General features: G+C 40.1%; 1 protein-coding gene across 1 annotated transcript; it reads right to left on the bottom strand.

The window, feature by feature from the left end:
* Positions 1-14,239: 14,239 nt before the first annotated feature.
* LOC311059078 (intercellular adhesion molecule 1-like) lies at positions 14,240-20,613 on the bottom strand. Its single transcript, XM_084076699.1, has 7 exons — positions 20,348-20,613; positions 18,634-18,811; positions 18,375-18,471; positions 17,203-17,332; positions 16,643-16,975; positions 15,891-16,133; positions 14,240-15,578 (listed from the first exon to the last, which is right to left on the bottom strand). Exons 1-7 carry the CDS (start codon positions 20,400-20,402, stop codon positions 15,499-15,501), a joined length of 1,116 nt encoding a protein of 371 aa, XP_083932825.1. The 5' UTR covers positions 20,403-20,613; the 3' UTR covers positions 14,240-15,498.
* Positions 20,614-23,143: the final 2,530 nt, after the last annotated feature.

Genomic DNA, 23,143 nt, shown 5'->3' with positions numbered 1-23,143 from the left:
TGAGAACCACTGGTTTAACAAGCTCCTCACCTCACCTGTGTCAACACTCAACAACAGGTGCAAGAAGTTGACGCGCACCTGGTCCACATCAAGTTGTTCACGTCATCCCAGGCCTTCAGACACTGGTTTGATGTTCTGACCATGATGGCTGCATCACGGAGAGTGACGATCACCACTCTGTCCTCCGTCCATGCTGTTCCATTCACAGCTGTAGAGAAGACAACTTCTTCCCCCACCAAAGGAAACCCTTTTGTTCAGAAAAGTTCAGAAAAGTCCGATAAAAGTGAAGAACAACAACCGACCATTCGATGCGTCATCTCGTTATTGGACTCAGATGGACGCGAGTTTCCCGAGTTCAACTACGCCGAACTCATTGAAAAAAAGGTAGGGCCGATTATCAGTCCAGGCATTATATACAAAAATGGGCCGCCTGTGCTGTGGGTACTAGGTAGTGGGTAGCCTACTGAATTGGTCTCTCACCTGACCTGAGCATTGCATTGAGCAGGTGGTTCTGTTGAAGTTTAAAAACGGGGGCCCACCACTGGCTTAGTCCAGGTCGATCGGCATTTCTGCTCACTCACATGTGTTTACTGATCATCTGGCTGCTTTGCTCAGCTGACGCTGCCTCTCCATCCCTACTGTTGTCTGAATTTCCATTCCAGGTAGATGGACATTTGGACATGTTTGCTAGCAACAGACAGTGCATTGAGGGCTGCATCAACATTTTGAGTGTGCAGTGGTGGGAAAAGTACTCACATTTCTGACTTAAGTGAAAGTATCAATACTGCAATGTAGAAATACTCTGTTGCAAGTAAAAGTCCAGAATTCAAAATTTACTCGAGTAAAAGTATTGACATCAATGTGTACTTAAAGTACCAAAAGTATAAAGTGCTCATTATGCATACTGTTTAATTTCACAAGTTTTCAAATGTATAAAATGTATTAAAATCTTTTGAAAATAGCAGATCTACAAGCTTACAATGTGTGGCGATGATGAGCTTGTAGGTCGGCTAATTTCAAATGGCCAGAATGTGTATATACTGTAGGGCTGAAGTGGATATGTGTGTTTTGTAATAATGATCAAAATGTGCAAAGTAACTAGTATGACAAGTTTGCAAATGAATGTAATGGATTCAATTTGGTTTGGTTCTGAGATGTAGTGGTGTAAAAGTATTGGAAATACTTGTACAATTTTGAGATTTTTACTTTACTCAAGTACAGTACTTGAGTAAATATACTTACTTTACTATACTATATATACATTTACTATACTTACACCACTGCTCACAACTGAACTACACTGCAAATGTTGGCAAGTTGAATTACAGTCTCAGAGTGCGCATTAAAAAGGTAATTAATGCAATGATTGCGTATCTGCTAATGTTTACTGAAAACTGCACTAATTACAATATTAGCTCCAGCAATTTATGCTCAGGACTTATTTTAAGCCAGTACATGTGGCCCCAGGCTCTGGAACAATTTGCCCCTGCACATTGATTTAAAAATAAATATTATTATAATTGTTATAAAGACTAATTCCATCTCCCTGGCCGTTAGGGACAGCTAAGGGTGGTACCCTATGTTTTTCCTTTACTGGTAATGTTTTATTTAGCTTTTTCAATGATATTTTATGCTATGTTCATGTGGTTTTGTTTTAACCTGTACAGCACTGTAGTTGACCTGGCCGTTAAATGTGCTCTATAAATGTAAACGTTGAGTTGAGGGCATAAAGTATGTTTAGTATTGCTCTGTTTGTAAATATAGATACTTTATTTTAGAGTGAGCATGTTTTGGAACAAGACGGAGTACAACGAAACATATGGGAAGAAGTCGGAGACCAAGATGACATGGTTGCTATTGCAAAGAAGTTTGAGGAAAAATATGTAAGTAGTACTGTAGCTATGAGCAGTGACACTCAATCCTCTTGTCATAAACACCTAGCCTACCATTTTGTAGGCAATCCACAGTTTACATTTTGTCAGAAATGAGACTTTTGGGATATTGATTTGATCTGACAAGTTGTAGTTTACAGTTTGGGTGACATGAGGAAAGAGAAACCAGTGGTCAATACCCAGCTCTCCATTCTGGGGACCCTTTGTGGCCATCAGCGGCCTCTGCATCAGTATACACATGGTTTGGAGTTACTGTAATTTAATTTATCATTGCAGGGCGGCACAAATAAATCGAAAAATGACTTTCGGACACGCGCTCAGGACCTGGTCGACATTGGATATGGCTACGATGAAGAAGACTCCTTCATAGACAACGCTGAGGCAGTGAGTTCAGAACTGGAGTAGAGAAGTCATACATTTCAACCGGCAGTACATAAATCTCATCTCTGTGACATCTCTATTTTGGGCATGTCATAGGTGAAAATGTAACATTTTTACAAGACTTTTCAAAAATAGTGGATCTACAAACTCACAACATGTTGTAGATCTGCTATTTTCATGTAGCCCAAGTATAAAATGGAAAGTGGTTGGTTAACCTACACTAGGGTAGAGCCCGCACACCAAACCTACTGTACACTTAATACAATTAAATGGTACCTTTAATAATTCTACTGGCAGTCTGATCAAATATTGTCACTGTGCATCCTTAATTATTACCTTTGCCAAGTAGGTTATGTGTTGTGCAATTTTATAATTGCTGGATTGCCATGAAATTTGCTGTGTCCAAGAGGAATATAAAGCTATTGATTTGGGTCACCACCTGACTATTCTAGTGCTGTGATTACCAACCCTGCTCCTGTAGATCTACACATCTGAATTAGTTTCACATGTAACTGGAACTATGTGAGGTCTGAGGTCACGTGAATCACATGTCTATCAAGCATTTTAGACTTCTGCTGTTGCTACATTAGCCACTTGTTCCCCATGATTTTCTCCCACCTGTTAAAGGAGTAGTTCACCCATAAAATGACTTATTTTCTATCAATTACACACTACATCTTCCGCCGATAACCAAATTATTGGCTCAGGAATGCGACAAAAACAAAAAAATCTCAATGAATTCAATGCTTCATGGGGTGTGTAATTGACAGAAAATGACATTTTTGGGGTGAACGACTCCTTTAAATTTACCCTAGCATTTTGTTTTTCCATTTGACGGTCCACCAGTAGCCCATAAACCTATCCTAATTAGCATAGTGCTTTTCAATTAAAATGAAAACCTGTTTTGTTTTATCTCTAACCCATTCCTCCTGTTGGCCTCTATAGTATGATGAATTCGTGCCAGCCTCCCTCACAACCAAACATGGAGGCTTCTACGTCAATTCAGGTGTACTGCAGTTCCGGCAGGCCTCTGGCTCTGACACAGAATCTGATGACTTCGCAACAGAAGAGAAAACTCTCAGGACGACTCATGTATGTAGCACATCTTGGAAATATGTCCACTTTTAGACAATATATTCAAAACACTTTAGTAGTTTGTCAGTCTTTAGTACTTAATTTTGAGTAGATCACACTGTACTCTACTCGAGGTATAACAGTAAGACTTTTACATTTTTAGAAACGTAAACTAAATGAAGGAGGGCCAGATAAGGTAAAGAAGAAACAACGAAAAGAAATTGGACAGATGATAACCACAGATGGGGTACAGGGGTAAGATGAACTTCTTCGATATAGACTATTAGTCTATGGTGTGACAAAAATATATTGATTTAATTCCATTAATAACCAATATTTTTGTCTTTGTTTTAATCTCATAGTCCACTTGAAATTGGAGTCAAGGTACGGGTAAAGAAGAGGAAGACTGCAGGCCCCCTGAGTGTCACAAACGTACTGAAGAAGATTCAAAGAGAGAAAGAGAGGGAAATGCTTAGAGAGAAAGGGGGGGAAATGCTGAGAGAGAAAGAGGGGGAAATGCTTAGAGAGAAAGGGGGGGAAATGCTGAGAGAGAAAGAGGGGGAAATGCTGAACAAATCACAAGAGAACCAAGAGACCATACCCGTCATCATCAGCAAACCTCTGTGCCCTGTAGATGCAGGCGGGGGCGCGGGCTCAGGATTGGCCGATCCTCTCCTTAGCTTAATTGGATCGACCAATGACAATGCACTCATCCAAGCAGCCAATACCATTGATTTGGACATGGTTATCGATCTGGACTCGTTGTTAGATGCCACTGAAGAGAATTCACAGGTCATATCTCTGCTTGAGCCTGCCATGGATGCTTCACTCATCTTGCCTTCCCAAATCGAGGCCGAGGTCCAGATCCAGTCTGCTGTTTTACCTCAGCCCCAATCCCAGACGAAAGCTGATGCCCCATCAAAGTCTCAGCCAGAACAAACTCTACTCCTGCCAGAGGTCAAGGCCAACGCCATACACCAGTCTGTCCCTCTGCCAGAGGGGCTTCCTCCACAACTGGAAACCACCATTGGAGAGTTTTCTGAGGTGAGCTAGTGCCTGCTTTGGAGGTTGTCTTAGTAAAAATGTGTAATCTGTTTGCTGAAGGGAGCAGCACATCCTGCTTGTGAAAAGGCAGTTTTCATATTGATTAGTAGATGCATGGCCAGGTGAACTGCACACAGCAACATCCTGAGTGTCTGACTCTGACTATCAGAGGGACACATGAGTTCAGGATTTCGCTCTGTATTGATTGCTTCATAAACTTGGCTTTTCCAGGCAGCCAAAGAAAGAGAGGGTGAGTCCAAACTCAAGTTCTTCACTCCTGAAATCAACACCATTCTCCTGGAGTAAGTAACAGGACCAGCATATACAAAGCATAATGCGCTGTCATAGACCACTTTGTGAATACAGCTAGAACATATTTCAGGTTGCTGACTGGCTGTGTTTTGACCCAGTGTTGAGTTGCAGTGCCGTGAGCTGGGTGGTCAGGTGCGCTCCCAGGTATACACACACCTGTCATTTCTAGTGCCCTGCAGTAAAGACACTCTCCTCCAACGTGTCAAAAAACTGTTGCACGCGTATACGGTTAGTGTGTTTTTAAGATCAGGTTGTGCTTAAACATTCTGTAAATAAATGAATACCAACCATATGGTACGTGTCATGGTTGAATTAATTATGAAATGTTGAGATTGAACACCAAGTGTGAACACCAAGTGGGTACTGTATGCAAATGTATTTGACTATAAAGTTTTTTTTGTATGATGTTTTTAGGAGGATCCCATGCTGAAACTGAGTCATGCCGTTGGCAGAGCTTTGCCGGAGCAGATTGCACGTTTCAATGAAAATTACCAGGCATATGCACAGGCCAAGTCTTCAAAGTATGTTCAACAAACAATTCTCAGGTCATAACTTTGCGAGGAACAAGATTTAAGCGTGGATAAAGTCGCTATATAAATGCACCATTTAAAAGCTCTGCTAGCTGGCCCCAGGGGCTATCCTCATCCTTACACCCAATAGACCAAAGTTGATTGAACCATCCTTTAGCTTAATTTATACTTTGTCACTTGATAAATGCTTTATACTTTGTCACTTGATAAATGCAATGTTTATCGCATTGCCTTTATCATATATATATATGTACATATTTATGATATGTGAGACATCGTTTGTGAGACATCGTTTGAAGTATAAATTATGCTTGAGGTTCCCCCCCCCCCGCTGTCATTAGTCGGGCCAAAAAAGAATAGATACCAGCAGGGTGTTTCCTGTAATCTGCAGTTAGATTAATATATCTTGTATGCCATGTTGACATTTTGGCCTGAGGTTGGTGCTAGAGTAAGGTCATGGAATTCTGATTTCATTTTTTCTTAACCAAAATGAAGTATGTAAACTTAATGTTCTCCTAAAAAAAAAAAAAAAAAAGGAAAAATCTAAATGTTAGCAACCGTTGAGACCACCACAAGGCCCAAGCATGAAAGCACTCAAGCAAGTTTCATGACAAGCCACCCATTTGATTTTGAGTTATATTGTGTGCAAGAGGGCATTTTGGCCAAACAGTGGTGCTAGAGGACTGGCCATTGGGTCACTAATAGCAATGGGGGTCATCCTCTGCAGAGGATGAAGGTGCGTAGGAAATTCCATGCCAATCCAGCCAAGTTGAGTTATCTTGTTTGGGATGAATTGACTGACCGATATACCTTTAGAGCCCTGCTGCTAGCAGAGCTAAAAGGTTTTACTCACAGCAGTCACGTTTGTATTCTGCACAGCTGTCAATTAACAGAGTAAATTGGTCTTTACTAAAATGTAAAACTAAACTGCTGAGCTCTAATATCCTAACCTTGATTGACGGATGTTCTTATTGACAAAAATGCATATACATGACCATATAGTTTTGAAGATCTTTCCAAAGGATAAGACCTAAAGAGCTTGAGCTTATTAACATTGAGGTCCTTTAGTGCAAATGTGTAAACGAACACATGCCTGACTGTTGATCAGATACTGAATAGTTGTGTTGTCAAGTGTTTAGTTGCCATACACACAGTGCAGTCACGAAGCAACAAAAGGCCAAAGCAAGCCTTTCATTAAGTTAAAGTCATCATCACTTTCCTCATCTGTTTCAATTCCACCAAAGCGTTTCTTCCCTGCTGAAAACGGCAGGCACTCTCCTAAATATGCTTCCATACGCCTAAGTTGAAAATATTTGAGCTCTCAGCAAGCAGACAAAAACGCGACACGTGAATGCATTATCGCAATATACCGTAGGTGCCTCGTTACGCTGCTGGTGTTTCCAAAAACGCATCTCTCCCATTGTAAACAATTAGACAAAATGTCTTGGTGGACAGGGCCCCTATTGGCTTGACTGTCTTGCTTTAAAGGGATATTTCACTGTAAAACACTTCTGGGGTGAACATCTACTCTGGCTTTTGTGTGCACCCCAGACATTTTTGAAGTTGCTTGATTCAGTATTTAGATCATTTGATATTCATTTCATCATACACGCCCTCTCCAGTAAGACCATTGAACTTCAAACTCCATTTTAACCATGTTAGACCAATGGAAAACATACGTCCCTGGTTCTGATGCCTAATATTGTCCTTCTAATGCATGAGGGTGTGGTAATATAATTTTTCCATTTTCAACTAAATTAATTTTAAACTATTTGAAAAAACACAGCACCCTCATGCATTAGGACAATATTTGTCACCAGAAGAGTCTAACAAAATGGTGTTTGACGTTCTATGGGCTCTTAAGGGAAGGTGGTGCGTCTGATAAAATGAATATCTAAATGACCCCAGAAGTGTTTGAAAGGGATATACTCCTTAACAGCAACGATGCAAAGTTAAGCACCACATCCTCAGTATTATCTGGAGTAATTTATGCCAAAAACGTTTTTGAAAAGTACTGCTGTTGAATGAACAGCATTATTAACTGTAGGTTTTATGAGCTGTCTTCTAGCTGGTAAGCTTCATGCTGTATAATGTCTGCACTTCCACTTACGGTTGGGGTTGGTGTTTTATACTTCACTAAACATTGCAGGGCAATGGAGGAGGGGAAGGAGAAAGAAGGGAGTGGGAAAGTTGGCTCAGAGGATGAGGGGGAGGAGAGAAGCGAGAAGAAGTGCCCTCGGAAAATATTCAGATGGACAGAGGACGTCAGGTCAGTCATCTTTGTGCAAGAGTCACTTCAGGTGTTTAAATATAAGGACTGATCTTTTTTTGAGCATTACGTGAGCTGATAATTTGGGATACATTTTAAATGTCTAAATGCAATAGACTATCTTCTAGATTTATTTAATTTTTTGGAGCAATGCGTAACAAAGTATAAATTAGACATGCATGCATTATGTTTAGGAAATGTCTATGCCACGTGGTGACGGCAAAAATGGAGAGATACGAAAAGGAAAGGCTCGTGAGCCAAGACATTGACGAGTACCTCAAGACCTTCCTTGACAATGAGGTCAAACCCCTTTGGCCTAGAGGATGGATGCCGCCCATGTATGTGATGCATGAATACTATTTTCACTGATTAATGCTTCTTAATCTTTGACATAGTGGTCTATATAACCATCTTTACGTGTATGCATTCCTCCCTATTCACACTCGGCTGAATGCTTCATTTTCTTAGGGTGCTGCTGAGAGAAAGCAAGAGAATTTTAGCCTCGCCGGCTTCATTACCGTGAGTACAAATACAGGATGTTGACTTGTACAACCCTTAGTTTTCACTGTCCCCATTGAAGCACGCTCCATCAAAACATTCCTGGGATTCCTTAGATATCATGACATTTGTTATCAAGAGTGTTAGTTTGAAACAACTGAAAACTCCTCCACTGAAAGAAATGCTACATGAAGTAGTCCAGGGGCCAGGCCATATTTTGGTACCACCTAAGGTGACCGTAAAGTTTTTGTATTTTTGTCTTCCTACATGTCTCTAGTTTATATTTTGGTATGATAACCATTCCAATCTTGTAGCTTAATGGCAGTTATCACTACCTACCGGCTAATGTATCCGGTAGGAGACACAAAGTAGAATCTTTGTGTCTCCTACCGGAAACACACCCGGGCATCAAATTATTGCGACAAAAAACAAAATATATCCATGTATTCAAGGCTTCATGGGGTGTGCAATTGATAGAAAATAAATCATTTTTTGGGTGAACTCCTCCTTTAAGTTTCCCAGGGGGACTCTCTACCCATTCAGCTATGACCACCCTAGACCGAAGGAGGGTCAACTTTTACAAGCTTATGGAAAGCAGTCTTTTTGCAAACACCAAAAATCTGAGAAGTTATCAATTGCACACCCCATGAAGCATTGAATACATGGATATATTTTGGTTTTTGTCGCAATAATTTGATGCCTGGGTGTATTTCCGGTAGGAGACACAATGATTCTACTTTGTGTCTCCTACCGGATACATTAGCCGGTAGGTAGTGATAACTGCCATTAAGCTACAAGATTGGAAGGGTTATCATACCAAAATATAAACTAGAGACACGTAGGAAGACAAAAATACAAAAACTTTACGGTCACCTTAGGTGGTACCAATTTGTGAAAATATCAGTGTTGGCCCCTGGACTAAAGTGACGCTGCCAATTGTGTGCACCGGGCAGCTGCGAGTGTGGGAGCACAGAAATGGGAGATGTAGTTATTAGGTCATTTCTAAGCCTGAGAATTGTAATCGATTGGAAGTATTTGATTTCTTATTTGGAACTAAGTGTTTTTTTTTTTTAAAGGCCAAGGGAAAATGATCTTCATGACCTGGGCCCAGGGGTCATGGTTTTTGAGTCAGACTTCAGTACTCTGTGGGAACGCCTCAAACATGATTTATACGTGGTCATGCTGTGACGCGTTGTGAACTACTTGGGTTGTAGTTCCACTAGTTTCCGTTCGCCTCTCTGGTATGATACCAAGTATAAACCGGGAACACGTGAAGTAATATAGCTGGCACACTCGATGCCATTGATGGCACTTATCAACCCCTCCCGCTCACTCAAAAAGAACACTGGAATAATGTCCGGAATAGCATTTTGCTGCTTGCTGAGTTGAAACCAGTGACGAATGAACACATCAGACGTGCAAAGAAAAAAAATACATAGCCGACCACTACATGGGCAAAACGATATTACTTTTGTTAATTTAATTTGAGGTAATTGTTTAAGTTGTATCCTTAAGGCCGCCTCTGACTTTAAAGGACAACTTTGTTTTTTTACAACCAAGGTTTATATTTTAGCTTGTAAGTGTTAAAGTAAATAAAAGATGAGTGTTATTTTTTTTAATTTACTGCTTTCTATAGTTTTAGCATATTTTTCGATATTTTTTACAGTGGGCAGGGGCATTCTGTCTTGTGGCTAAATGTGCCTTTTTTACACAATAAAAAAGGTCCAGTGGTCTTTGATGGCCAGATGTGAGTTATTGGGGGCCAGAAGAGCTACTGTAAATAATAAAGAAAACGCCGGGTTATTGTGTAAAAAAAGACATATTTAGCCACCGGACAGAATGCCCCCGCCCACTGTAAAAAAGATCGCGAAAATTGCTAAAACTATAGAAAGCAGTACATTTAAACATTTTAACACATCTTTTATTTACTTTAATTACAATCTAAAACATAAACCTTGGTTGTAAAAAAACAAAGTTGTCCTTTAAGGCAGCTTAGCTGATGCACACAGCAGGGTGTAATTTTAAAAGCTTCAATGCATTCATTTTCTGACAACAGAGTCTTGATCATTAGTTTTTTTTCCTGTGATTCCATTCTATTTGTCATTTCTATGTGTAAAATGTTTTTTGTTGGCGTATTACAAAACTTTGCATTTGATATTTTCTTTTTCTAACGCAGTGTTAAGAAGAGAAAGTCGTTAGTCAGTGATTCCCATGATTCATGTTCTCTAATGGGAGCTCCAGCACCAAAGGAACTCATCCTGGATGTGGAAGGCCTCATGCACAACACCCTAACCTCCACTCTTGATGCAGAGGAAGAGGAGTACAGTCCCTTGGAAATGGTGGATGCTAAAACGAAAGAAAGGAGGGGAGTGGAGGTCAGCTCTCCATCACTTGTGGAGACAGAAAAGACACCTTGTGTCGGCATCTCTACGCCTGATTCTGAGTCACCTTCATCCTTGGATTTGCTCGCTGAACAAGCACTGGCCAGGCAACAACTTACCCGAGACTCCCAGGAACTTTTAGCAGCGGCCATTTCATCAGAAACGTGTAGTCAATCAGTCCAGCAGTGGCCCAATGATGTGGTCTGTAAAAGTGCCCCTCTTCTTCCTTCGCCTGCCCAGTGCAACCCAGTAGGACTCAAAGGAGACCTTCGTCGCAAGACTGCCAAGCAGAAATCTCAAAGAGTCTCTGGACATGGAAAGGCAAGAAAAGCGCAGGCCACATCTGATGACATCCCTACATTGGATGTTATCCACAAGTGACCTGCCTGCACTACTTTGGATGCCGTCAATGTATTAAAGCCCCAGGTACTCTCTGTAAAATCACTTTAAATAACAAGGTTTTAATAACCACTCACCTTATTGTAATAAATGTATCCCATTTGATCTTCATCTACTAGACGTAAAGTGGTATTTCACCTTAAAGGTCAAATCTATATATTCTGATGGTAATCATTGCTATAGTTTGCTCTATAACAGGGGTCTCTCTGTCTCTCCCCAACTCTTTAGTAAACAGAAAATACATGTTCAGGTGGGTTGCCAATTTCAGCCAATCTGAAGAGATTACCAAATTTTCAGCCTCAGTTTGATAGTGCTAAAGTTTCGATGTTGTCAGCTCATTTCTTTGTTTCATCACTTCCAATTTCACTTGTTTATCCTGTATTATTTCGCTCTCCTGATTGGATAACATTGGTATCCTAACCTGAACCAGCATTTGGTCTTTACTGAAGAGTTGGAGAGACGGGGACACCCCAATTACTGAATTAACACTATAACAATGATTACTATCAGAATATAGCTATTTTACACTTGTTTTAACAAAAATATATTATAATAATCACTTAACCTATCCATTTTAATGTCTTACTCTGGATTTTGCATGTGCAGTTTTTAAGTTTATTTTTATTCAATATTTATATTTAGAAGCTTTTTAGATTTTACATTCATTTGATCATACACACGCCCATCCTATAATAAGCTCATTCAACCTCAAAGTCCATGTTAGACTCATTGAAAAAACACATTCCTGCTTCTGGCAAGTCTCCTCATGCATTAGAAGGACAATATATAAGTCAGCAGAATCAGGAACATGTGTTCACTGATTCCTAACATGGGCAACATGGCACGTGAATGGGCTTATATAGGAGGGGGGCGTGTCTGATCAAATTAATATCAAATATCTTTATTGAATCGAGCAACTAAAAAAATGTCACGTGCACACAAAAGCCTGAGTAGACGTTCAAATTAACAAGATTGTTTTAAAGTGAAATACCCTTAAGTTAATTAAACAAAAAACAAGTCAGCGCTGCCAATATGATAACTACTGTAGTTTGTGATACTGAATTTCCTATTAACGCTGGTAAAAGTCCAACCTTACAGAGGTAATGGGGAGCCTCATGCAACAGAGGTGTTGTAAAAGTGTGACATCTAGTGGCTGAATGTTGTCTATTGCTCCTTTTTTAATTCCACATGCAGTATAGTGTGTGTGTGTGTGTGTGTGTGTGTGTGTGTGTGTGTGTGTGTGTGTGTGTGTGTGTGTGTGGCAGAAGATGGGAAATAATCACTAATAGTTCCTGTAATGGCACCTTTGGTTTGTGTAACAGAAATGTCTGTCTTTTCCCTCTAGATGGGTGCAGCATTCTTTGAAAAGGACTGGACATCATAGAGAAGCAGAGCATTGCAAAGCGAGAGCAATGTAATTCAGGTTACACCAAAATGTTAACTAAATTATTATGGTCTGTGTATTATAACTGTACTACAGAAGGATGATCTATTGATAATGTATGCGACTTGGTGATGCTGATAATATTGTCCGAGTGGACAGAACTGTATACCAACCTCATTAGTGTTTGGATAATTGTTCAGTGTGGGTTCATTTTCGTTAGCTTCTGCTAATATTATTTGCACTTACTAGAAAGTTACCACATGCATATTGGTCTCTTAGATTTGACTGTCATGCTGTCAGATGTTTTTCTTGGAAGCACAATGAGATGTTTTTAAATCAAAGATGTCACCCAAATTGGTGCCTTGATAAGTCACAGTATATTCGGAGACAGAACTGGGAATATGACACATGCATTGGGGACAAGAGTGCCTTTTGTGCAGTCATTGCATAGTCACAATTTTAAACTTGATTTGTCTGTGTATTCTGTTCTGGCTCTTAGTATTCCTCTGTCAAAGAGGAACGGGATATTTCAGAAACATGTGTGTATTCTGTTCTGGCTCTTAGTATTCCTCTGTCAAAGAGGAACGGGATATTTCAGAAACATGCATGCTAAAAAAAAACAAAAAAATATAATAAATTCAGAAATAAAGTTATTAAAGTATATAATCATGTTTCCTGTGTTTTTAGTTCGGGATAATGAACATCAAGGCGGGTCATTATTGAGACATAAACCTGGACAATCCCCCTAAAGGGTTTTATTTCTCAATAATAACCGTCTCAGTTAATTATACCGCTTATTCCGCAGCTACTTATAGGAATCAATAATTTGACGATGTATAACAAATTATTTTCTTAATTCATTTAAAGAGGGTTTCACTGCTTCCACTAAAGAAATGGTCCATTCAGTTCGACAGTTGCCTCAGGTGTTGTGAATGAGCTGATTGATCTGCTATTGAGCACATCAACAGTCTGTTCAGAAATAACAATGCTGTAACCAATCACAATTGAGCATTCAACCAAGCTGTGTAGTAAAATAGATGTTGATATGTAGCAACTGGCCGTTTTAGCAGCCTCCATTGCCTCAGCAACACTGGCCCCTCAATTGACATTTTGATGCATGCGTAAATGGCAATGCAACATTAATTGTGGTTGTTTCATTAACATTTAGGAGTTACTATATGCTAGCATGCTGGCTCACAGATGCTTAAAACACCCATAATTAGTCTAATGATATTGTCTTAAGCTGCTTTTAGTTAACTGTCAAAATGGCTGCTGTGAATAGTGTCTATGTTTTTTTTTTTGTGTGTAATAGATTTTCCAAGGAAGTGCATTTGCGGTCTACTGGCTTCATCATAGGCAGGAATTCTATGTAATTCCACAGATGTGGTCTAATCGCCAAGTGATAAGAATGATGAAAATGTGGAGAAAATGTCTGTTATGCTTCCCACAGCTACCATCATAACTGGAAGCTGGAAGTCGTTGGGGATCATGAAGAGCTCATGATTAATTAGATGGATATAGCTATAATGGAACCTTGCATACAATGTAGCCTACTACGTCTCCCTAAATGCATTAGGATCAGGACAGATGTTGATGACTTGATTTGGTATTCTGTACTGTATACTAGGCTAGCCTATATTGCATTGCTGATCAGTGTGGTGAAGAAAACGTATTATCATATAAAATATAATTGGGGAAAAGAATATACCAAAATTGAGGAAAATTAAAACAGTATTTGTGGTTTTGTATGAACTTTCCATTTATCAAACTGTAATCTTTGATACAGTTGTGTGCAGTGAGGTGCATGACATTGAACTGTTTCCTGAACGTAAGCTTCTAATTTCAAGCTCCTATCATGCAACAAATGTGAAACTCGGATATACCAGAAATATATCTTTCATAAAATGCATATTAAAATTGGCCACCTTGACTGGTACCAATTTGCCAAATTCCAAAATGCGGCCTGTAACTGATGGACTACTAATGTTACACTTCAGATGCTCTGAATGGTTAAAGTAACAATGGATGAATTGGCATATTTCCTGAGTAACATTGTTTAGGCATCCTAAACGTATAAACACATTTTCTTGATGTCCTGAAAATCAATTCATAGGAGAGAACCCCACATCTGTGTTGAAAAAGTTATTGAAACTTTATTTTTCTTAAAAAATATATGTGGGAAGCTTATATCACTGCCCAAGGTCAAAGATGATGTAAGGCGTCATTAGTGAATATTTGCAAAATAAGCATTTCCTTAAAGGAGGACCCATTTTTAACCTTATCTTATAAGTGGGTCGTCACTAATGCTCATAAGATGCATGACACAATTTCTGTCTACTCTCATTGGTGGGCTATGGACAGTTCCGGAACCTGCCTACCAATGACATCATCGATGGGGATTCCAAGCTAATAGAAACTACAGCCTTTCTCTTCCTGTGAAGTTAGCATGCTGAAATAGAATCCATTGTTCTTGCATTCATTTAAACAAAATAACATTTAAATCTTGTTTGAAGTTACCTAACCTGCCTCTAGTCTCTATTATGTATGTTTCTGAACTATGATCTACAGAGCTCCTCTGAGACAGCTAGAAGAAGAAGCAGAAATGGTGCCATCTTACAATAAGAATCAGTGAGGAACAATTATATGAAGGTAGGTTGAAAATGAGCGAAGTGACCCTTTAAGAATCTAATTTAATGGAACAAAATGTTTTTGGCAACAACAAAGAGGTATTCTGACCATCATGGACCAACTGACTGATTCCCAGTCTGGAATGGATCAGTCTGGAGCGGTGTGATAAGTGCTAATTGCGGCCTAAAGTTTTGAGGAGCAGGTTTGTAACCGAAAGGTTCCCGGTTCGATTCCCCGGACAGGCAGAAAGAAATCTGGGAGGGGAACCCAGAGGTGACCACCTCTTACCCCTCCCCCAATACAGCTGAAGTGCCCTTGAGCAAGGCACTGAACCCCAAACTGCTCCAGTGGAGCTGCTCACTATGGTTGTACTGGCCAGCTCCCAGGTTTTAATGTGTGTGAGTGTGAAGCAGGGCGTTCTTGAAAAAGAGAATTTGTTCTCAGCGAACCTCCCCTAAGTAAATAAAGATAATAATTAAATGCAATGCACAAAAGGATGGGTATTGGGGAGGGGAAAGTAATGATGTTAAATGAGGAAGCTGACATCTTGTACACTGTCGATGTGGATACAGGAGAATTTGTGTTTCATTAGAACATAATGATGAATCTTTGCAGGGAAGAGTTATGACAAAAAGTTCTTGGGATCAAGGATCCACAACAGCAGGAGTTATCCAAACACCAAAGGAAGTCCAGTCACAGCTTACATTTAGTAACTGTTGTCTCCCAGCCAACATGTTAGCTGAACAAGGACAGCCACAAGGAAAAGCCCACAATCATTTGAAGTACCTAGAGAGAGAGAGAGACTTCAATTAAAATCAAAACACTGTTCTTGGCACATGAGTTACTTTTGGTCTTTTTGTAATTACTCTATATTCATGTCTAATTCAGAACTATAATTTTGTATTCAAAGCCAAAGCTTATTCAAAATCAAACACGTCCTTACAGCCATAACCACTTATAACACATATATATATACAAGCTTAAACTCATGTCATGTGGCTTCTAGTTTACATAATTTATTTTTCCTAATTGCTGCTCTTCAATGCTTCAGATTAATGAGGTTCATTCTCATTCTCACTACAGTGTTAAACCACTCACCTTTGGCAGTGGGTTGGGCAGTGATGACCTCCACTTCCAATGTGAGGTCAAGCTTCCCACGAGCTCCCTGTGCTGAGACTGTGTACTTCCCAGCATGCTCTCTGTTTGAATGTGTGGGCGGGACGACCACCTGTCCGTCTCTGCGCCAGGTGACCGACGGGCTGGGGTTTCCTCTCACCTCGCAGGTGAGTTCACCTCCTTCTCTGACCTGTAGTTTTTCTGGGCACAGGAACTGGGGACCAACTAGAGGAAGTGGTGGAATCAGGTGGGATGGAGAAATAAATGGAACACGTTTATACAGAAACGATATGTACACATTTAAAGAAAGTGCAATAAAGATGGAAGTCTTGAAGAGGGAGAAACCTCAAGGTAGAGGGAGGAAGAGGTGAGCAGTGTAAGAGAAAGTCCATTCAATATCATTTAACACCTCTTATCACCCGTATTCTAACGTTTTGTGTTTTCTTTGTTGTAAATTATTGCCCTACTTGATCATACTGCAGCGTCACACAAAATAATTAAAAGTAGCAGATCTGCAAGCTCGAAACGCGGCAAAAAGCGCCGCGTTTTGAGCTTGTAGATCTGCTACTTTTGATATGTTTGGATTTGAATCCTGAATAGTAACAGTTTTGGACATATGAGGTTTCCACCCGACAGAGACGATATATAGCAACATGATTTTTTTTCCAGAAAACGTAGGTTAGGATTTAGAATCGGCCTCATGTCTAAATGAGATCCAAATCTGTCAGACTCACAGTTGACGGTGGCTGTGAGGTTGTTTGATTTCACCACAGGAGGAGGCTGAGGCCCGTCTGGTCCAAGGTCCAGCTTGGCTTCACACCAGTACACAGCCCCATCATCTTCTATGCTGGAGGTGACGTTCAGAGAGAAGGTCTCATTCACTGGTGTCTTCTCATCCTTGTTAATGGACTGTGGAGGACCCAGTGCTTTCTGTCCTCTGTAGAAGGTCACAGTGAGGTTCTGAACAGGAGCTACATCCTGGACCTGACACTGCAGGGTGTACTGCTGAGCCTCGAGCTCTGGTCCAGTGTGGTTCACATAACTGATGGACACACTGTCTGGAGGCTCTAGGACACACACACACACGTACACACACACACACACACACACACACACACACACACACACACACACACACACACACACACACACACACACACACACACACACACACACACACACACACACACACACACACACACACACACACACACACACAGTGGAGTGTTAGTACAAAGACTTAAAATATTAAAATTGACTTCAACACTTCAGTAAAATCCAAGCATCGACTCACTGTAGACAGTTATATCTAGTTGAGTGTCGCACTGTCCTGAAAGATCAGTGAGTCTAAAGCATGTTGGACGCACGCTCCATTTGTCCATAGGCTTCACCGTCCACACCAGAAATTGGACCATCGGGTCCCCCTACAGTGGACGTTCAAAGGCCATAAATCAGGATGTAACAAACACTTAAAAGACAGGTACATATTTACAAGTATCCAGAATGCTGTTGCTTAGCCTTTTATGATCTGCACACAGATTCATAATGAGACCAGTGAGAATGATAATTCTCATTATATTGTGGTCTTCTTTAACTGTATATGTTTGACTTACATTTAGAATTTCAACTAGGCTACATCTGACACTTTTGGTTTTGTGAAAGGTAGATTTTAGCAATGGGATGGAGACAGGCATTTTGAGGAAGAGGAAGAGGAGAAAAATACAAAATTACAAATTAGATACACAAGAGGGTCGATCAGCATAACTGTCTGGACAATACCTGAGTACGACTTTAACATGTTTATTCTGCATCACCCAAGGCTCAAACTCACAACCTTAAACACAAAGGGAAAGGTTCTACGACTACCTTCTGAGCTACTGCCACCCTAATCTAATGTGAGTAAGATACAGTAGTCAAGCAAAGGAATATTGAAGGGTTGGGCATCTCAGTTTTTCTGGCTATAACTTTTGTGGACAGTCTGACAATGCTGTGTAGATATGGTGTCAATTGAGCATTGTGGCAGGACATAGGTTTAATTAGTGTTTAATTTCTGCTCACGTAGGCCTACATTTTGGTGAAGGTTGCAACGTTTAGTTGCATGTATGTATGCATGATTTGTTACACATTTCCAAAGTTTTAAACTTTAAATGGATGGACTATAAGCACACAATGCCGGAAGAAGAAGTAATGCAAATGCCAAACAAGGATTAGCTACTGTGGTTTTGTACATACAGAATTAGTTATTACTCATATTAGATATTGTATATAGACATAAAAAGCAGTTATATCTGAAAATGTGTCTATTTTAGTCTACTTTAGTTTAGTCTAGAATTGGTGAAAATGAAATTAAGCATTACACTGTCACAAACCAGTGTACCGAGATACCTCTGCTGTAGGTAGGATGAGGCTTTTTTCTGCCAATACCTAAATTAGTTTGAATAGTGTCGTATACACCTTTTCACTTACCATAATAGGCTCATCTATTAACTCTGGAACATTCCAGCCTATAAACATAAAATCCATCCCCATTATGGAGCAGTTAGCTGACACTGGATCACCATACCTGTAGTATGATAATAAATGTTATAGGATTTACACTTATTTTGGTGTAAAACAAAAACAAGAAAAAATACAATCTTTTTACTGGGTGCTCAGTCTAAAATACCGATAATTTCCCTCAAATTGAAATGTTGTATGTTGTGTGTTGAAGTATGTTTCGCCATACCTGACCACCAAACTGGGAGGTGTGATGCTGAGAGGGCATTGCTCTTGTTCTGGTGTATCTATAAAGGTACTGATGAGAGGGGTGGTGGGGGACGGGGGGGTAGTGAAGGAGGGGGAAGCTAGAGATGAGTGTATGGCTGGGTTGGGGGAAGGAAGCAGTAAGTGAGGGGATGTCGTCACTGAAGAATATGATGTCAGGGAGAAACAGAAGAAACAGTAAAAAGAGACATTTAATCACATAAGGCAGCACATTTAACCAAGCCTTTATTGATACACTTCCCGAGAGAGCATAGTCTACACTACAGTAGCTTATATGACTTATTTCATGACATGGCGTGGCATATTTTAGCCATTATAGCAGGGGCTTAGGAGATAGAGCGTCAGTCTGGAACTGGAAGGTTCCTGGTTCAGTCCCTGGCTTCATGTGAAAGTCTCCTTTTTCTTTTTCTCCCGGTCACTGCTGACCACCACTGTTTGGTCTTGGGCAGGGTGTAGACAACCAGCCACTTCTTTTCACCTGACAGTGGGGGGTTTCACCGGGAGGGCGTAACGCATGTGAAGGAACATGCTATTCTGCCCAGTTCCAGTAGTATTCCCTATAGTGCAGCGACAGAGATTGCCCGGCCTCCCCAACTGGATTCCCTATTCTGGGCATTCAGATCTACAAGCTCACAATGCGTTGACGCGCTAGTAGCTATTTTTGGTGAAGTCATTAATAGACTAGAGGAAAAAAGGAAGGGGCCTAGTATAGACCTCTGGGGGACTCTGGTCAATTAAGCATATATAGGGTTTAAGGGGTTTAAGTGGTTAAATATTTGGGCGTTCACGTCTTATGTTGTCGCAGCCATTTTTTTCTAGGCTATCATGTGTGTGTTTATCCTGAGCTTGCACTCTATGCTGATCTGTGATATCTGTGTTTGTCTTTTTAGATCATGGGGGTGATAGGTCAATGATCGTTTTCCAGGTCATAGAATAACAGTGCATTTAGCTGATCTATTATGAACCATTGTGTCCCGGCCGGCACACTGAATACACCCAGTGCGTTCCTCTCAGGAAGGAAGGACACCCTGCCCAACTCTTCTTTTCTATGACCATTGTTCCACGGAATCCCGAGGTTGTTCTCCTGGCTATCGGATGATCTCACCCTATGCTAGTTCATTATTGGTGTGTACGTGTGCACAGTGCACGTGTATGTGTGTCGCTCAGCTAGCCGATCTACAAGCTCACAACGCGACGGTGTCATACGATGAAGTATAGATCAGGCTCCAGTGTGTGTGTGTGTCGTCAGTATCATTGTCAGTATCCTGGTCAGTATCATGGTCAGTGTCATGTCAGTATCATGGTCAGTATCATGATCAGTATCATGGAATATAACAAATCTGTAAATTCTGAATGCTATCTTGTAAAAACAACAGTTATAAATGGTTAATTCTTATAATTGCAGGATAGATCACATTCTTCCAATATATCAGTGATTATTTAAAAAAGGCTAAGAAAGCACATGATAAGAAAGATTTTATAGTTTAGGATCTGAACTCTACACATGTGACCACAACAACAACACACACACACACACACACACACACACACACACACACACACACACACACACACACACACACACACACACACACACACACACACACACACACACACACACACACACACACATACACACACACACACACACACACACACACACGTCATTCACTCACCTGGTTTAAGGAGGGGGAAAAGAAATAGAAGTCTTGTCCATTCAGATGCACTCATCCTTTATTTGCTGTCCTACTGTATGATTAAAGAAAGAAAAAAGACTGGGACGGACTGACTGACTGACTGACTGAGAGACTGACTGAGAGACTGATTGACTGTGACTGCCTACTACTTCTGACAATTCTAGGCAACTCAGGTCTGAAGTGTCAGTGTGTGTGTGTGGGATAGTGGGTGTGTATTGTATATGTGTGTCTTTAGTTGATTTCAGGCATCCCCTCTGTTCTGGCCCCTGAAATCCACCCTGGGCGTTTTCTATTGGTATATCAAGACAGGAAGGAAGGGAGGGTCAAGAATACGGCACTTGAGCAGTGTAGGCAGGCAGGCAGGCAGGCACGGAGGCACACACACACACACACACACACACACACACACACACACACACACAAAACACAGATGGGTCACGGTAGAACTTGGTTACCGTTAAAGGGAAGGGAGTATTGGTACAGGACAATGAGACTTAGGAAAAATTAGGTCATTATGGAAAAAGCTGTCATTTGTCTAAACGCTCCATTGACAGTGATGAACGTTCACATTTCTGAATCCAATATAATGTGCAAGATAAGATAAGCATCATTGACTTATAACTGAAAGAGTTCATCACAAATCACCAGGATTAATCTTTTGGGTTACAACAGACACATTGGTGCTGTGAATATGTTTGTGAATATGTGTGAATATGTTTGAAAAAAGTGTACAGCATCTCCTGCACTGCATGCTTTTTCATTGTACTGATCCCGAAATGGTCCGGGGGGGGGGGGGGGCAAACATCCCACAAACTTCCTAGCAAACCAATTGATGTTTGAATAAATAAAGATTGTTGAGACAATAGAATGGTGGTCTCAAAGCTAGTCCCACAGTCGGCGATCTTCCACTTTGCTGTCAAGGAAGCTCTGTTGCTTTGTTTTTCCCTTCATTTTCTTCAGTGAACTTTGGTAACCCCAATGTTTTTGAAAGAACACTGATGGGTAGACAGTTTGGCACCATTCGTTCATCATTCATCTCAATAGATTTCCTCATTGGCATCCAGGTTGAAAGTGCCTTTAGGCCTATATGGACATACAGAGAGGACAAACTGCAATATTTATACAAACGTACACAGTAAAACCCTTTATGAAAACTTTCGGAGTGTAAAATGTATCCGTAAGGCTCCATTTTGGTCTACTTAGTCTACTTAGTAGACTATGTACGCGTATGTTATGTATGTTTGTATTGAACATGTGTCACAGACATTTCTGTACAATAAGAAGCCATCTAAAGCACAAAATGCAGAGATAATTGCTATCATCATGAAATGTGAAGATCACACATTAAATGGAGAATTATCAAGATGTACAGCTGCTACAGAAAATAAAACATAAGCAAAAGTGAGGAGAGTATTTCACTTTTTTGTATCACTCGTAGTTAACGTTTTCATATTGTTCCTTAACTCAAGGCAAGGCAAGTTTATTTCTATCTCCCATTTCATACATGAAGGCAGTTCTAAATGCTTTACATATAAAGCATTTAGGATAAAAGGAATAAAATAGATTTAAAAAGAGGCATCGCAATTGCACTTTGCATTTTGGAATTCAGCCCAGACTTTGAATTGATTATGTTTTTTTCATTATTTTTAACTCTAGAATAGTAAGCAGGAAGCAGCATTGTCTTACTTGTCAGTACACCCATAAAACTGTTTTCCTCATAGAATAATAGTGTACCTTTACAGCCAAAAAGTAATTATCAACATTGGTTGTTATTCACTTAACTTCTTAAACACTATATGCTTTGTTGACCGGGGTCGCCCAGTTCAACCTTGCCACCCTTATTTTTTCCCGTTACTCCAAATCTTCTGGTCGAAAATAGACGATCTACAAGCTTGTAGCTTGTAAATATGTTTTTTTTTGGAGGGCCAAATGTTCACCATAATATGACATGCCCAGAATAGTGATGATAGGGTTGAAGAGGTTAATTGTTGCCAACTGCTTTATAGCGAGTAGAGTAGTGCCAGTGGTGGACAAAGTACTCAACCCCAGTACTTGAGCCAAAGTATTGATACTCCTGGTCAAATATTACTCAACTGCATGTGAAAGTGTTGAGTTAAAGTACTGGGGTACTTGCTTTTCAAAACCCCTGAGTATTCAAAAGTATGTGCTTTATAAAATACTTAAGTATTCAAAAGTACACATTTTGACAACTCTTTTTAGCAACAATGCTTTGCTGTATTACAATTTAGACGTTATCCAAAAATATTTTTTAAAAGTTCACATTTTGAAAGAAAATCCATTTTAGTAAAAATAGCAGATCTACAAGGTGTTGTGACATTGTAGGTCTGCTATTTTCACTATTGAAATAGGGCTTATGTGGTTAATTCAAACTTACTGTTTTCCATACCTAGAAATGTAGTGGAGTCAAAAGTACAATAAACATGAATACTGCTGAAGAGATGTTGAGATTGGCTGGTGCAGAGTTATGTTGTATTTTCATCTGATGTCATTGTTTAAAGTTAAAGTGGCTATTTGAATACAAAAAAGACTAAAGAAAACAGTTTCTGAGTCAGTCTGTGTCAACATATACTGTACATACTTTCACTTAGTGGTTAATGTGTTACCATTCATCCAAATGATGTGTGTGTTGTGTGAGTGCGTGCATGTGTGTACACTGAATGATGTCTTTATGGCCCCTTATTGTTCCTGTGTTAGAGGTTGAACTTTGAACCATTATGTTGCCTTTAAAGGAGCTATCAGTCACTTTTCTGACTC

This window comes from Gymnoscopelus microlampas, assembly GCF_963454915.1.
Source record: "Gymnoscopelus microlampas genome assembly, chromosome: 2".
NCBI lineage: Eukaryota > Metazoa > Chordata > Actinopteri > Myctophiformes > Myctophidae > Gymnoscopelus > Gymnoscopelus microlampas.
The sequence above is the reverse complement of the archived record's forward strand: the minus strand, read 5'-3'. Positions and strand labels throughout refer to the sequence as shown.

Coding starts and splice junctions, on each gene's coding strand:
- LOC311059078 (XM_084076699.1), bottom strand. CDS start 20,402: ATGAGTGCATCTGAATGGACAAGACTTCTATTTCTTTTCCCCCTCCTT. Junction 18,812..20,347: donor TTTCCCCCTCCTTAAACCAG/GTGAGTGAATGA, acceptor CATATTCTTCAG/TGACGACATCCCCTCACTTA. Junction 18,472..18,633: donor CCTCCCAGTTTGGTGGTCAG/GTATGGCGAAAC, acceptor ATCATACTACAG/GTATGGTGATCCAGTGTCAG.